A 16277-nucleotide genomic window follows, 5' to 3' on the forward strand; every position below is an offset into this window, starting at 1 on the left:
TTTACCACTGACAGGGGTGCTTACAATGATCAGCTTTTATTTATTCTTGTAAAACCTTTATCCCAAAGGAAAAAAACAGTTTGCTGTAACTAATTATAAAGTGTGAGATGGAGTTTGGCTTCAATTTGTTACTGTTGTTAAATCTGATAATACATCTAACACTCCCCTCCCCCCAGACTGATAATGCTGCTGTCTCCAGAGTGGGGGCGCTCTAATACAGAAGGTGTGACCAGGTGAAAACAGAGGGGGAAAGCCTTAAAAAGAAAAGTAATGCAGCCACCACATCTAATGATTGGTAAGCTGCAATGTATGACATTTTTGGTTTTGGGTTTATTATAATTTTAGTTTGGTTGGTGAAATGCCATACTATGTCCAGTGATAGCGGTGACATCTACTGGCCACAGTAAGAAATCACAACTCAGCTTAAGCTTAGGGAAAAACCAGGCGAAAAACTGAACAATCAGTCTGAGCTAAGTACAGCCCAGCCAAAAACTAACATGACATAGTAGTCCCTATTTAAGACAAGCCGTAACTTCAGATCCCCGTCCCCTTTTTTCTAACTGCTCAGACAAACTGTCTAAATTCTGAACTTTGGACAGATATAAAGAGAGGAATGCAGATAAAGGGGTACAACTTATGTAGGAGGATTTGTTTGATTCTTGTGTATCACCTGAGGCCAGTCACTTCACTGGGTATATGGAGGGTTTACACCCACTCTACATGTTTACATGAGAGAAGTTGCAGAGGTCCCACACCGCTGCCTCCCATCTCCTGAGACTGCACTCAGTGACTTGGGTGTGAGACTATACAGACATATCCCTCCACCCGGCACAGCTGGCAGATAATAGAGCAAGTAACCCCGGGGGAGAATTGTTCTATCATGTTTTGCTAGACCCCGGCATGGGGCAGAAGACCCAAAAAACATACCCCAGGTGCCTAGGTCCAGTAATGCCTATTGTCAAAATGAACATTTTACTGCCAGCTAAACCCCAGAATCTCCATAAATCCAGTCTAGAGACATAAATTGTGTCTGCAGCAAAGAGAAGGAAGATTATCGGAGAGAAATACAGGAATACAGGACGGGGAACACAGCTCAGGAAAGTGACCAGGGTATTACAGGCTGATATCACCCAGTCCCCGCTCTACTCTGGACCAATCAGTGAGCAGTATGGGTGGAGGAATGTATTTAGTGTTAATGACCCACCTGTGCTGATCTCTGTAGGAGTGTCCTCCTCTATAAATGTCCCCGTTATTCCATCCTCCTCCATAGACTGCTGATCATCCCTCACATACCTCTCTTCTTCTTCTGCTTTAACCTCAAATTCTATATCGATTGGATCTCCACTCTAAACCAAGAAAATGAAAGAATATCATCTGTAAGATATAAGATTTATTATTGTGACATCACATAAAAATACACACATTGTCTCCATGAGTCTGTGTTTTATAATCTCTGTCTCACCAACCTTGTAACATTGAGGGATGGTGTGACCTTCCTGTGTGGAATCCCGGGAATACAGAGGACGGGGACTTCTCTCTGGTGGGTTCCTGGTATTAGGTGGCTCCATCATATCCTTGTGTCCTTCTGAAAACTCCTCCATCACTCCATACTCCTCATCCTCCTCTTTATACTCTTCTTTAACATCAATATTATCATCCCCGAGGATTCCACTCTGAATATATAATAAAACATTCATTGTAACAAACATACTGTATATAAATCAGAGCTACCAATCATTGTCAGTCATCTACCTGATGATGGTGGGGGATGGTGTGACCTTCCTGTGTGGAATCCCGGGAATACAGAGGACGGGGACATCTCTCTGGTGGGTTCCCATTACTGGATCCATCTGTAGGAAACACACACACTGACTGAATACATTGTTTCTATGTGTTTATCAGATGATGGGGGATCTAGGTGGAGCCTCCGTACTGCTCTCTACTTTACAATAAAGTCTCCTCTTACCCGGTGATGTGAGGGGCGGCTGATTCTCCATCATGACGTCCTTGTAGAGATCCTTGTGTCCTTCTAAATACTCCCACTCCTCCATGGAGAAATAGACAGTGACATCCTGACACCTTATAGGAACCTGACACACACAATGATACAGTCACCATCCAGACACATCCCTTGTCTGTTACTGGATAATGTCCCAGAATTCCCAGCACCGCTCACCTCTCCTCCATGATCTCTCTGGTGACTTCTAGAATCTTCTTTGTATTTCTCTATTCTATCAGGGAGGGAGGTGGAGGCAATGTGATGGTCATATGATCTCCAGACTTCACAGGAGGAAAACTCTAGGTCTGAACACAAATAGTAAAATCAAATGAAATTCCCAGAATCCTCCTCACCTCACCATTCGGGTTTCCATTTGATTAAAGCCCCACCTCAGACTGAGGTATAATTTACCCACACAGGACCCCCACACTACGCAGAGTAAAAGCTTGTTGCAGGCATTCTGACATCATTACATACAACGCAGGACCAATAGACCCACTTTGCTAATGAGGATGCCAAGGGTCCGCCCACATCCTAAGAGCATGAGAAAAAAAAAGCCAGATGGATGGACATTGGGGGGAGGAGCTGTGAGGTCAGTGTGATGTCATAGGACATATAGACTCTGGATGGAGGGACATTTAGATGGGGAGATTTGAGGGGTCCTCTATATGAGGATCCTGTGCTAACCAAATCATTGTTCCTGGGTGCCTCCCACTTCTCCTAAAATGAAGAGTGAACTTTGACCTTTACCATACAGAAATCTGTCAGGAGTGTGAAATAAGCTCTCATGTGATCAGGTGACGTGCGGAGGAAAGGAGTGTAAATAGCAGACAATTTTCTCCAGAGCTCCGAATGGTGGGGATGGATTTTGCTGCATGCTGGTGCCAAGTTTCCACCCCCCAGGGTCACTTCACTGCAGGTGTGGAGAAAAGCTGTGTAAGAGGATATGGAGGAGAGATGAGGAGGAGATCCAGGAATCAGGATAAAGGTCAGGACAAGCAACAGACGAGCGCATCCAAGAGATGAAGCCGGGGTCACTACACAGAAAATCAATCCAAGGAAACAACAGGCAGGACGAGGAATAGCAAGAAGGAGCTCAGAGACAAATGAGAATATTGCTCAGCCAATGGGAGATTATCTCAGCATGACTTACATAATGAAGGAGATAAGGGGGAGGGGAGGTGACCATAGATACATGGAAATTCAGCTGGTTCAGCAGGGATCGGTCACATTTCCATCCATGTGTGGTCAGCTTTGGAAGCAAGATATATTAATCATCAACTGATCCCCTTGAAGGGGTTAATCTACTTATTACCTCCTCTGCCGCCAGATCCTGCAGTGTCTCCCTCTACGTTCTATGGAATGTCCTCTTTACCTAACATCACTTCCTGTCTGTATTCCATAGAGACTTCCTGTCTGTATTCCATAGAGACTTCCTGTCTGGGTAGAAGTGAGATCACCACCTTGTGGAGCTCAGAGGAACTGCAGCCCTGAGAACCGTCTGGTAGTGTGAACACGGCCTTGTGCTGTGTGTGTATGTACTGTATATCCTTCCCCTTTCTCTCCTCCCTGAGTGTGTATGAAGAGGCGGAGCTCCTGCTGGAACAGCGGTCGGAGGAGGAAGCCGAGTCTAGGAGGGAGACTGACAGAAAGTGCAGCAGACTTGCAGGAGTGAGCGAGGAGGATCCAGTTCCTTTGCCATCGGAGGTGAGGAGAGTGTGAAGGATGTTTGTGACTCTGGTAGCTGAAAAGCTGGGAGTCATATTGCTTTGGTGAGGGGGAAGCACTACTAAGGGGGCGCCCTCACCATCATGTGTGTAAGAGGTGGAAGAAGACGTGGCTACACTACAGCTGGCACAGTTTGGAGCACAGAGCACTTTCACACCTTATCAACCTTTTATTAACTTGTGAACTTTTTTGGAGCAACAGAACTTTGTTGAAGTAGATGCAAAGTGGAAGCAGTGGACTTGCAGAGAAAACTATATTGAGCAAAAAATATTGTATATTACGATGAATTTGCACAGGTTTTTATTTTAAAGAAAATATTATAAGATTAATGAAGTATGTGTAAAGTGGAAGCAGTAGATCTGCAGGGAACAGCATCTTGAGCACAAAGCACTTTATGTTGTATATGAATTTGCACATGGATCAGTTTACTTCATTTATTGATAAACACCATAAGATGAATGAAGTAGGTGTAAACCTAGACCTAGGGAACACAAGGGAGGTGGAGTGTGGAATCCTCCTATCCTCACAGAGCACCTTCCAGGTTCTCCACTCTCCTCCCTCTCATCATTTGAAGCTCACTGTATACGTCTATTTTCTCCAATCTCCTCTAGAATTGCTGTGATCTATCGGCCCGCTGGACCGGTATTAACTTTCCTTGATGACTTCTCTGCCTGGCTGCCCTACTTTCTCTCTTCTGAAATCCCCACAATCATTCTCAGCGACTTCAACATCCCTGTTACTACGAACACTTCTGCTACTTCCAAACTTCTCAGTCTAACCTCCTCATTTGGCCTGAAGAAATGAATACACAATGGGTAGAGGCTTCTACTCACTCTGGTGACAACACCCTCAGCCTTGTATTCTCCCACCTATGTACTCCATGCATCCTCTCCAACAATTCTCTCCCTCCCTCCAAACACCACTAGGGATGGGCGAGCGGTTTGGGCCGAGGATACATTCACCGATCACCCAAATTTTCTGTACGCTCTGTGTTTACATTTTTTTTTACTATTTACATCCCGCCGAGCGCACAGTCAATAGGTTGTTAGGAAGCGAGACTGGGAAGCCGGCCGCTGGGTCCTTAACAACGAATGAGTTATGAGCTGTCAGTGGGCTTCCCCGCTTACAGCAGAATGTAAAAAACAAAAAATTGCCGGCAAGATAAAAATCGGGGATGGGGTCCCCCAAAATCCATACCAGTGCCCTTTGGGTCTGGCATGAATTTTAAGGGGAAATCCATGCCAAAATTTAAAAAACAAATGGCATGAGGTCCCCCCAAAATCTATACCTCACCCTTATCCGAGCATGCAGCCTGGCAGGCCAGGAATGGGGGGGGTGAGTGAGCGCCCCCCTGAATCATACCAGGCCACATGCCCTCAACATTGGGGGTTATTTGGGGCACGTTGGGCTCGCCCCTCCCCCCAAAGCACCTTGTTCCTATGTTGATGGGGACAAGGGCCTCTTCCCCACAACCTTGGCCTGTAGTTGTGCAGGTCTTCAGGCAGGGGACTTATCAGAATCATGAAGCCCCCTTTAACAAGGGGGCCCCCAGATCCTGCCCCCCTATGTGAATGAGTTTGGGGTACATTGTAAAAATAAATGAGGCTATGAACCCATTTTTCACAATTCCTTCTATAGAAAAATCAAAAAAACAATGTCTTCCAATGTAGATCCGTCGTCAGTCATGACACCCACTGCCCCTCTGGACCCCAAAAAAGAAAACACTCCACCCTCAAGGAATGACAGTCTAACAGTTCTTAAAAAGGTAAGGAGCAGTGCCACCTGGTGACATCATCTGGTGGCCCGCCCCCCTTGTGATGTAACTGACTGGTGCATGCTGGATCGGTGACATCATAAGGGGCAGGGCCACCAGGTGGCTCTGTTCATTACCTATTTAAAAACTGTCACCCAGCGGAGCAGGCATTCGACAGTCAGCCCTCTTCATGGGCGCAGTTTTTTTTTTTTTTTTCTTTTTTTGGGTCGGCGGTGAATCTGTCGTTGTGATTGACGATGGATCTACATAAGGGGACATTGTTTTTTTATTTTATTTTTAATAAAGGAACTGTCAAAAACTGCCTCATGTCTTTATTATTAAACACTTTTTTTGGTAAATGGGGGCCAGGATCTGGGGGCCCCCTTTTGCAAGGGGGCTTCCAGATTTCCATAAATATATCAAAATTTATAAAAATGAAACATAAAAATAAAATGCCAGTGATAAATTATGTGCTTATAAGTTTCCAATAATTAGTTCAAAAGTGAAAAAGTGCCACAGTGTCCTTGTATATATAAATAAAATGGTGTATATTCAAACGCCTTTTCTTTCCCAAAATTCATGCAGGTGCTCTTCCATGCAGTGGCCACTAGGTGTCCTAAGCGCTCACCTCAATTGGCTTTATAACCAGCTTTGTATGGTATCATGTGTAATCCTCCTTTTCTATGGTTAATGGGTTCGGTCACTGATTCTCACACTTATCCCTTTTCACGCGATATTCCAGGGGGTGTGTATGGAGCCTTTGAATCTCCAAAATAAATGGGGCCACAATAGTGAGGTACCGTTTGGTGATTTTATTAAAAGAGATAAAAATCACAGACTCACATTTTCCTTCGTCTTTGCCAATGCATAACAATTGTACTGTCGCTACGTCACTTCCGGTTTGGCGTCCTACGCGTTACGCTGCGTGCCCACACAGCTTCTTCCAGGGATTGTTATGCATTGGCAAAGACGAAGGAAAATGTGAGTCTGTGATTTTTATCTCTTTTAATAAAATCACCAAACGGTACCTCACTATTGTGGCCCCATTTATTTTGGAGATTCAAAGGCTCCATACACACCCCCTGGAATATCGCGTGAAAAGGGATAAGTGTGAGAATCAGTGACCGAACCCATTAACCATAGAAAAGGAGGATTACACATGATACCATACAAAGCTGGTTATAAAGCCAATTGAGGTGAGCGCTTAGGACACCTAGTGGCCACTGCATGGAAGAGCACCTGCATGAATTTTGGGAAAGAAAAGGCGTTTGAATATACACCATTTTATTTATATATACAAGGACACTGTGGCACTTTTTCACTTTTGAACTAATTATTGGAAACTTATAAGCACATAATTTATCACTGGCATTTTATTTTTATGTTTCATTTTTATAAATTTTGATATATTTAAGGATTATTTATAGCACATATTTACATCACTTGTAAGAAATATTTTATTTATTAATGAGATTTTTTTAATTTTTATGCACTGAAGAATATTTATATAATTTTATACACTGGAGAATATTTATATTTTATTTTAAACATTTGAAAGCACTGAAAGTAAATTATTAAATGTACGAATAACATGCACTAAGCACCTTTTAAGCGCGGTACTCCCCCCTGTTATACATTTCTGAATTGTGTAGGTTACCAATAACAGTACCTGCAGCTTTAAAGGATTTTAGGATTCATATAAAGTGACAGCGCGAGAATTTCACCAATCTAATATCTTCCAGATTTCCAGATAAGCCCCCTGAAGACCCCCCCTAACCCAAAGCACCCCCCCATGTTGAGGGCATGTGGCCAGGTGTGGTTTGGGGGGCACTCACTTGTCCCCTGTCCTGGCCCGCCAGGCTGCGTGCTGAGATAAGGGTCCGGTATGGATTTTGGGGGGAAAGATACACCATTTAAAAAAAAAAAATATTGGCCTGGGGTTTCCCCTCAAAATCTATACCAGACCCTTATCCAAGCATGCAGCCTCTTTTGGGCCTGGTATGGATGGGACCTGGTGTAGACGGTGGGGACCCCATGCCGTTTTTTCCCCATTTTTTATTTTCTTTGCCAACAATCATTTTTTTTACATTCAGCTGTCTACGGGAGAGCCCGCTGACAGCTGAGGACTCATTTGTTGTTAAGGACGCCGTGGCCGGTTTCCCGGCCTCGCTTCTTAACATCCTATTGACTGTGCACTCAGCGGGATTTAAATAGTAAAATAAATAGAAGAAACGCAGAGCACACAGAAAATTTGGGTGTTTTGGCAAACACCTGAAGGGGCCATTTCAGGTTGAAGTTATGCTCGGTCAAAACTGTTCGCCCATCCCTAGTGGTGTTTAGAGAGAGGGAGAGGATTGTTGGAGAGGTTGCATGGAGTGCATCGGTGGGAGAATACAAGGATGAGGGTGTTGCCACCAGAGTGAGTAGAAGCCTCTATCCATTGTGTATCCACTGCTTCAGGCCAAATGAGGAGGATGGACTAAAATATTTAGAAGTAACAGAAGTGTTTGTAGTAACTGGGATGTTGAAGTCACCGAGAATGATTGTGGGGATTTCAAAGGGCCTGGTATGGACCGAGGGGGGACCCCCACATTGTTTTTTTTTTTTTATTATTTCTATTGCAATGGCCGGGAAAATCAATTTAAATGTAATTTTTTTCTTTATAAATGTCAGTTTTGCTGCAGCAGGTTCTATACACAGTACAGATACACCACTTTATAGGCAGACTAAGGGGACTCCCCATGCACTATATTTAAAGGAATTTTTCTTTTCATTGTAAGCATTAATTAAAATCACTGCTCCTTTAAAAACAATATTTTGTAAAAAAATAAATAAATAAATAATTAAAAAAATAATAATTGCATTGATAGTATCAAACATGAAAAAAAAAAACGCACACAGACATTTCTGGTGTTGGGCGAACACCCAAACAGACGATGTTCAAGCCAAACTTATGCCCGTCCCAAACCATTTGCCCATCCCTATTACCTGGTTATCTCTCGCCTCGACCACTGCAACTCCCTCCTCATTGTCTTACCTTTACATAGGCTATCCCCCCTTCAGTCCCTCATGAATTTTGCTGCCAGACTCCTCCACCTTACAAACCACTTAGTATCTGCTACCCCTCTCTGCCAATCCCTTCATTGGCTGCCACTCACCCAACACATTTAAATAAAAAATATTAACGGTAACTTACAAAGTCATTCACAACTCGGCCCCCAGCAATACCACTAAAATGGTCTCAATATGCCAACCAAATCATCCTCTTTGATCCTCCCAATATCTTCTGCTTTCTAGTTCCTTTGACACCTCCTCCCACCTCCAGGACTTCTCCCGAGTCTCTCCTATCCTGTGGAACTCTCTACTCCAATCTGTCTATCTCCTACTCTATCCACCTTTAGGCGTTGCTTGAAAACTCATCTCTTCAGAGAAGCCTATTCTGCCCCCACCTAACAAATGCACTTTTATTTTCTCCATCCGCCCATCCCCCACAGTTATTACCTTTTGTATCACTTGACCCTCCCTCCTAGATTGTAAGCTCTAAAGAGCAGGACCCTCCGATTCCTCCTGTATTGAATTTTATTGTAATTGCACTGTTTGCCCTAACATTGCAGAGCCTGCGCAAACTGTTTGCGCTTTATAAATCCTGTATAATAATAATAATATATGACTGCCTAGTCCAGCATTTCTCAGCCAGGGTTCCTCCAAAGGTTCCTAGGGGCTTCTTGTCACTTCCTTGGGCTGTATATGGAAGTGTCACCTACCAGCCGTTTCTGGATACTGAAGCTTGTTATAATTGCACAACACACACAATTTTTTTCATTCAATATATTTTTTATCCTAATTTTAATTTTAACAAGAGTGCAAAAAAAAAAAAAAAATGAATAAAATGGTAAAGGAAGAAATCTGATTGGTCAGGAAAATTACTTGTCTGGAATGTGGAGGCGGAGTCGGTAATAATTTGTGTCCAATACAATACACAACGTGTTACATTATTATAACAAAGTATTGTAGAAAAGATCACACCATAGAAAATGGGGGAAAGTAGAAAATAAACCCGGATATGAAGGTGACATTTGTGTACGAGGAACACCTTAACAATTACCACCATTTTATTCTCCAGGGCCTCTGCTTTCAGAAAATATATGTTTGGGGGTTTTATCTAATCTTCAGGCCCAAAATCTGCATTTTACCATGGGTGCAAAAAGAATTAAAAAACAGCTCTGTCTGGTTTTTATGTCCTTCAATGTGTACTGTACTCATAAATACATGGGTATGATCTCAGGGATTTGTATGACCCCCCCTCCCCGACATAGGAAACTAAGGGGTCTATGCAAAGAATATGTTGGGTGAGTGTAACAAGCATGTGTCCAGCCGTGACAAATTCTGGCCGTATTCTAATAAACACAGTGATTTCCTATAATCGTCAGCTCCAACTAGTGGCCATAATGAGGTATTAGTTCCAAAATACCTCAATCAGGAAAATTAGTTTAATACCGCATTATGGCCACTAGATGGACCCAATGATCATAGGAAATCACTGAGTGAAATAAAATAAGACCAACATTTGTCATATTTGTTCATCTATTTTATAAAAACTAAACATGTAAGTGAAGTGGTAACTATTGAGCCAATCACTTCATCAAACCACACATAATATCTCCCTTCAAAGGGAAAACAGAAATTATTTACAGAAAATCAAACAGTATAAAAATTTTCCAACCAATAACCTCCACCCAGACAAGATATGTAGAAATATAAAGACAAGCGGTGTTACCTCTCGTGCCAAGCCACCCAAACCCACACAGGAGCAAAGGAAAGAAGTTCTCACCTAGTTTATCTCTGAGTTCTCCTTCCCTCCTGTTGGGGGATGGGAGAAGGATGGACTGAAGACAGAGAGACATGCTTCGGGGTCACCACTGGTAAGTAGAGCCTTGAAATGAAGGACATCAACTTCAGAATTTCTGTCTTGTCTGTGTAAAGTTTACTGATAAAGATATATGGGATCTCACAGCTTCTAGCTCTGTAACCCGCTATATCATTATCCGTAACCGTCACACAGACAAGCAAGACATTCTGAAGGTGATTCCTTCATTTCACGGCTCTATTTACCACTCTACACCCCAAAATTTACTCAGCCAATGAAAAGCCAACACGGTACAACACTTCATCCATGTCTCTGATCTCCTTGTGAACTGTTTCTTACATGATGAAGATAAGCCATGGAGTATATCTGAGGTGTATATCAGGGTGTGCTTCTTCTCCACATGTCCAGCAACATTCATATAGAAGACATTTCCCGCACTCAAGGCACTAACACCTCGAGGGTTGTGTAGGACCCCTGATGTACAGGAAGACAGGACTTCAGTGAGGAACAATTCCCTCACTCAGGACAGGAAAGTAGCTTCTCCCCCGTGTGAGATTTCTGATGTTTGTAAAGATTGGACTTATCTGAAAAACATTTCCCACACTCAGGACAGGAATACGGCCTCTCCCCCGTGTGAGATCTCTGATGTCTGAAAAGACTGGACTTATCTGAAAAACATTTCCTGCACTCAGGACAGGAATACGGCTTCTCCCCCGTGTGAGATCTCTGATGTGTGTAAAGACTGGACTTCCGTGAAAAACATTTCCCGCAGTCAGGACAGGAAAATGGCTTCTCCCCCGTGTGAGATCTCTGATGTCTGGAAAGAGAGGACTTTTCTGAAAAACATTTCCTGCACTCAGAACAGGAATACGGCTTCAACCCCATGTGAGATCTCTGATGTATGAAAAGACTGGACATATGTGAAAAACATTTCCCGCACTCAGGACAGGAATGCGGTTTCTCCCCCGTGTGAGTTCTCCGATGTATGTAAAGATTGGACTTCCGTAAAAAACATTTCCCGCACTCAGGACAGGAAAATGGCTTCTCCTCCGTGTGAGTTCTCTGATGTGCGTAAAGATTGGATTTCCGTGAAAAACATTTCCCGCACTTAGGACAGGAATACGGCTTCTCCCCCATGTGAGATCTCTGATGTATTAAAAGACTGGACATATAAGAAAAACATTTCCCGCACTCAGGACAGGAATGGGGCTTTTCCCCCATGTGAGATCTATGAAGGCTGTTACGATGAGACTTTAGTGAAAAACATTTCCCGCACTCAGAACAGGAAAACGGCTTCTCCCCCGTGTGAGATATTTTGTGCAAATTAAAACCATATTTAGAACACAAACATTTCCCACACTCAGCACAGGAATACGGCTTCTCTACCATGTGAGACCTTTTTTGCTCATTAAGACGGGATTTAAAACGGAAACACTTCCCGCACTCAGTACAGGAAAACCTCCTATGTGTTGGAAGGATGGCACCATCCCCCACAGTCTGAGGTTCCTCAGGATAAGAGGAATACGATGGTCCGGCACTGTCCCTCACAGTCTGAGGTTCCTCAGGATATGAGGAATACGATGGTCCATCTACACTGTGTGGTGCCGGATGGACATTTGAGGTAGCCAGGTTTTCTCCTGGACTATACTGTGTGATGTCCTCATCTTCTACTTTACAGTCTGGAGACAAAGTGAGACAATCCTCTGAGGTTTTCCTCATCTCCCGTCCATGTACTAAAATAGAAATACAAAGATTATTACTAGACATCAGCAGATTGGTTCCCCTAAACCAGGACTCCGCCCACATCAGGCAGCTTTGTCTCTGAGGATCTTACAATTCCCCCCTCAAGGTAACTAGTAAATGGTAGAGGGTGACTAGGTGTCCCAGGAGTCACACATCAAGTCAAGACCTGCTGTATGATAGTAAATGGCAGTCTCAGTCTGGACCTACGCCAGGCCACGCCTTGATGTGCGGGACACCTACTCACTATCTACCGATATAAAATGTCCAGCTGGTAGGAAATGGGTGTAACAAAAGAGAATCCATATTATGTGTATATATTGTGCATATATACAATATATAGAGTATATACTGCAGGGTCAGGAGTACGTAATGTACAACATAGAGTATATAGTGCAGGGTCATATATATGTAATGTACAACACAGAGTATATAGTGCAGGGGTCAGGTGTATGTAATGTACAACATAGCGTATATAGTGCAGGGTCAGATGTATGTAATGTACAATATAGAGTATATAGTGCAGGGGTCAGGAGTACGTAATGTACAACATAGAGTATATAGTGCAGGGTCATCTATATGTAATGTACAACATAGTCATAGAGTATATAGTGCAGGAGTGAGGAGTGTGTAATGTACAACAGAGTATATAGTGCAGGGTCATATATATGTAATGTACAACATAGAGTATATAATGCAGTAGTATGTAATGTACAACATAGAGTATATAGTGCAGGGTCAGGTATATGTAATGTACAACATAGAGTATATAGTGCAGGGGTCAGAAGTACGTAATTTTTTTTTTAAAACAAATAAACCTTTATTGAGTTAGGTACATAACAAAAGCAGAAAAAAGGGACAATCACTGTCATTGAAAACATTACTGAAACCAATGGTACAGAAAGTAAGGTCAAACAGGCGTATAATATTGCAGCCACCCCACCCCCCCCCCCCCCCCCCCGTCCTTAGGAACAGGGGGGGGGAGCACCATTATCGAGAAAGATTGGTAATACCAGCAACACAGGCCTGCAGCAGGATAATGCAGTATCAATCCAACAATTGTGAAAACAACAAGCTAAGCACGCACTGCGGGTGCGGGAGAGAGCCCAAGGGCACAGTAAGGTCAAGCCGCCACTAAACCAAACAGCCGTGATCAGGAGGTGCATGTGGCAGGGGCTTCGAGCCATCTGTCCCAAATCTTATTATATTGTCTTGGACATCCTCTATTAGCATATAAGACCTTTTTATATGGGAGAGTGGCATTGACAGCCGCTAACCACGAAGACAGAGTGGGTGGAGATGACTGCATCCACTTTAGGGCTATCAATTTCCTAGCGGTGAACAGAGTTTCACGGAGAAAGTGGAGTGTATATTTATCTATGTCTTCATCGGGGAAAATCCCAAGGATGCACATCTTAGAATCCAGGGAGACCGGGCAGCCCATGAGGTCGTGGAGGAACTGGACAACCTGTGTCCAGAAACCCTACACGAATGGGCAGTGCCATAGCATATGTCCAAACGTACTCGGGGAGCGCACAGATCTGGGGCACGCAGAGGAGCGAGAGGAGTCAAACCTGGCCATCCTCACCAGAGTGAGGTACGATCTGTGGGTGATATAGATTTGTGTGAGCCGATCCGAAAGTTTCAGGGACACAAAGGTGCAGGCCTCCAATGCATCACACCAGTCTTCCTCCTCCAGCTCCCCAACATCCCCCACCCAGGATCCCCGAACACCATACGCCAGGTCGGTCGTCTGCTTGGTACCCAGTATATCATACAGTTGGGAAATTAGTTTGTGGTGATCCTAAACTCTAAGCACGTCCAGTAGCTTAACTGAGGGTAAAGCAGGGGGATGGTTAATAAATTGCGCCCGAAGGGCATGGGTGACCTGCATGAAGTAAAATCGCATAGAGGCCGGGAGCTGAAATTCCTCTTGATCCTGGGGAAACGGTTTGATGGCGCCACCTGAGATGACATGTGATAGTAAATAAATACCCTTGTCAAGCCAGATACCCGGGTCAGAAATATGGAGAAATTCTGGTAAGTGACGATTGCGCCACAGGGGAGTCATTGAGTGGAACCCAGTGTCCCCGGTTTTGGATATCGCCAAGTCCCAGATCCGTCTGTGTTGGAACAAAAGACGGGCAGCAGACGCCGGAGAGCCGCCAACTCCCCGAAGCAGATCACAGAACGGGTGTGGGAGCCACGATTCCTCTCCGCAACAAACCAACGCCACGTACCTGTCCGAGTCCTGTTTGTCCAAGTGAAAGAAATGGGACAATTGAGCCGAGGGATAATATCTTGACCAGATCAAATAGAGGTTCAATATTTAAAGAGGAAGTAAACCCTCCTCTGACACTTTTACCTATAGGTAAGCCTATGATAAGGCTTACCTATAGGTACTGTAAATATATCCTAAACATGCATCGTTTAGGAGATATTTACCTTACATGCAGCCAGTAACGTCACTGGCGCATGCGCTCTGAAGGAACGGCCGCTGGTGCTGTTTCTTCAGAGCCCCGTGCCGTGACTGTCGGCTCACGCGCGCGTGCGCGGGAGTGACGTCACCGTGGCTCCGGCCAATCAGATGGCCGGATGCCGCGATCCCGGAAGATGGGCCACTGGATATGTCGTCCGTCATACAGATGAGCGGGCGGCACGACGGGGGCTCGTTCTAAGGTAAGTATTTCATAATGAGCTAGTATGCGATGCATACTAGCTCATTTTGGGTTTCTCTTACAGGTTTAAAAAAAAAAATTTTTTTACGAGTTTACAACCTCTTTAAGGGAATATAGTCAGTGAGAGACCTGGTTACATGCACACCCAAGTGCTTGAATATGGCAACCCAGGATAGGGGGGAGAGCCACCTTGTCCGCCGACGGAGAAAAACTGTCAAGGGGAAGGATAAGAGACTTATCCCAGTTGACTGACAGGCCCGAAAAGTTACCAAATTGCTGTATCATAAGAAGGGCTCGCTGCAGGGAGGGACCTGGATCCACCAGGTATAGTAACATGTCATCCGCGTAAGTCCCTTCGACGTAAACCGCGTATACCCGGGTCTGAACGTATGGCCATTGTGAGGGGCTCAACCGCCCGCGCGTACAACAATGGGGAGATGGGACAACCCTGTCGTGTGCCACGGGACAGGGGGAATGGCTGGGATGTCCAACCGTTAGCCACCACCCGGGCTCTCGGTTGGTTATACAGGATAGTAAACCATTTAACAAAATTCGGGCCGAATCTGAATCCGGGAAGGCATTGCCATCGGTAAAGCCACTCAACTGAGTCGAAGGCTTTCGCAGCGTCCAGTGTCACCACGACCCTTGTGCCCACACAATCGTGGGCAGCTTGAAGGTTCATGAACAAACGTCTGGTATTAAAAGCTGTGTTTTTAGCCGGCATGAAGCCCGTCTGGTCGGAGTGTATGAGGGAGAGGATCACCGTGTTGAGAATCAAGGCAAGTATCTTGGCTAGAATTTTGATATCGCTTTGAAGCAAAGAGATAGGCCTGTAGGACTCCGGGTAGCGATGGGTCCTTGCCCGGTTTTGGAATTAAGACAATCAAAGCCTTGCGCATTGAGTCAGGCAATGTACTTGCATCAAAGGCTGCCTCATACACCCCAAGCAAATGAGGCGCCGTGGTCTCAGAGAAATGGGAGTAAAACTCCATCGGTAGGCCATCAGAACCAAGAGCCTTAGCCCTCGCGAAACACGAGATAGCAACGACTATCTCATCAACCGAGAGAGGGGCCTCGAGCATCTCAACCTGCGCAGGAGTCAGCGTGGGAAACTCGAGGGTATCCAGCAGCCTGGCAAGATCAGACGGATCATAATCAACCTTGGAGGAGTATACCTCACTGAAGTATGAGGCAAACACCTCTGCCACGGCCGATGGAACCGATGAGTCCCCCAACACCGAGGAGTGAAGTGTGATTACCACAGGGGGTCTAGCGTCCATGTGTGCTAAGTATGCCAACAATTTGCCCGCACGCACCCCATGTTCAAACACCCGTTGTCTGCTGAAAAATAACTTGCGATTAGCCTGTTCCTGGCAAAGATGATCTAGGGCCTGAGTTTGGAGATGGAGCTGGGACAGTAAGTCCGACGAGGGAGACTGGGCATATCTGGTTTCTAAGTCAGCTAGTTGTTGCTCGGCTCGTGGCAGGTCAGCCCTCGACGCCCATTTGTGC

At 44.7% G+C, this 16277-nt stretch overlaps 3 protein-coding genes across 3 annotated transcripts in view; 1 reads left to right on the forward strand and 2 right to left on the reverse strand.

Moving 5' to 3' along the window:
• Nucleotides 1–16277, forward strand: part of LOC309550239 (uncharacterized protein) — a gene marked incomplete at both ends in the record, with an annotated part of 1760330 nt that overhangs the window by 356650 nt on the left and 1387403 nt on the right.
• Nucleotides 1741–10655, reverse strand: LOC309548788 (uncharacterized protein; the record flags this gene model as incomplete). The annotated part of the gene is made up of 5 exons (XM_082248732.1): nt 1741–1850; nt 1967–2090; nt 2177–2304; nt 3315–3354; nt 10647–10655. The coding sequence occupies 5 exons, from the start codon at nt 10653–10655 to the stop codon at nt 1741–1743; spliced, it is 411 nt and encodes a 136-aa protein (XP_082104858.1).
• Nucleotides 10707–11736, reverse strand: LOC309548789 (uncharacterized protein; the record flags this gene model as incomplete). The annotated part of the gene is made up of 1 exon (XM_082248733.1): nt 10707–11736. One exon carries the CDS (start codon nt 11734–11736, stop codon nt 10864–10866), a length of 873 nt encoding a protein of 290 aa, XP_082104859.1. The 3' UTR covers nt 10707–10863.

This window comes from Pelophylax lessonae (genome assembly GCF_965119305.1).
Source record: "Pelophylax lessonae genome assembly, chromosome: 3".
NCBI lineage: Eukaryota > Metazoa > Chordata > Amphibia > Anura > Ranidae > Pelophylax > Pelophylax lessonae.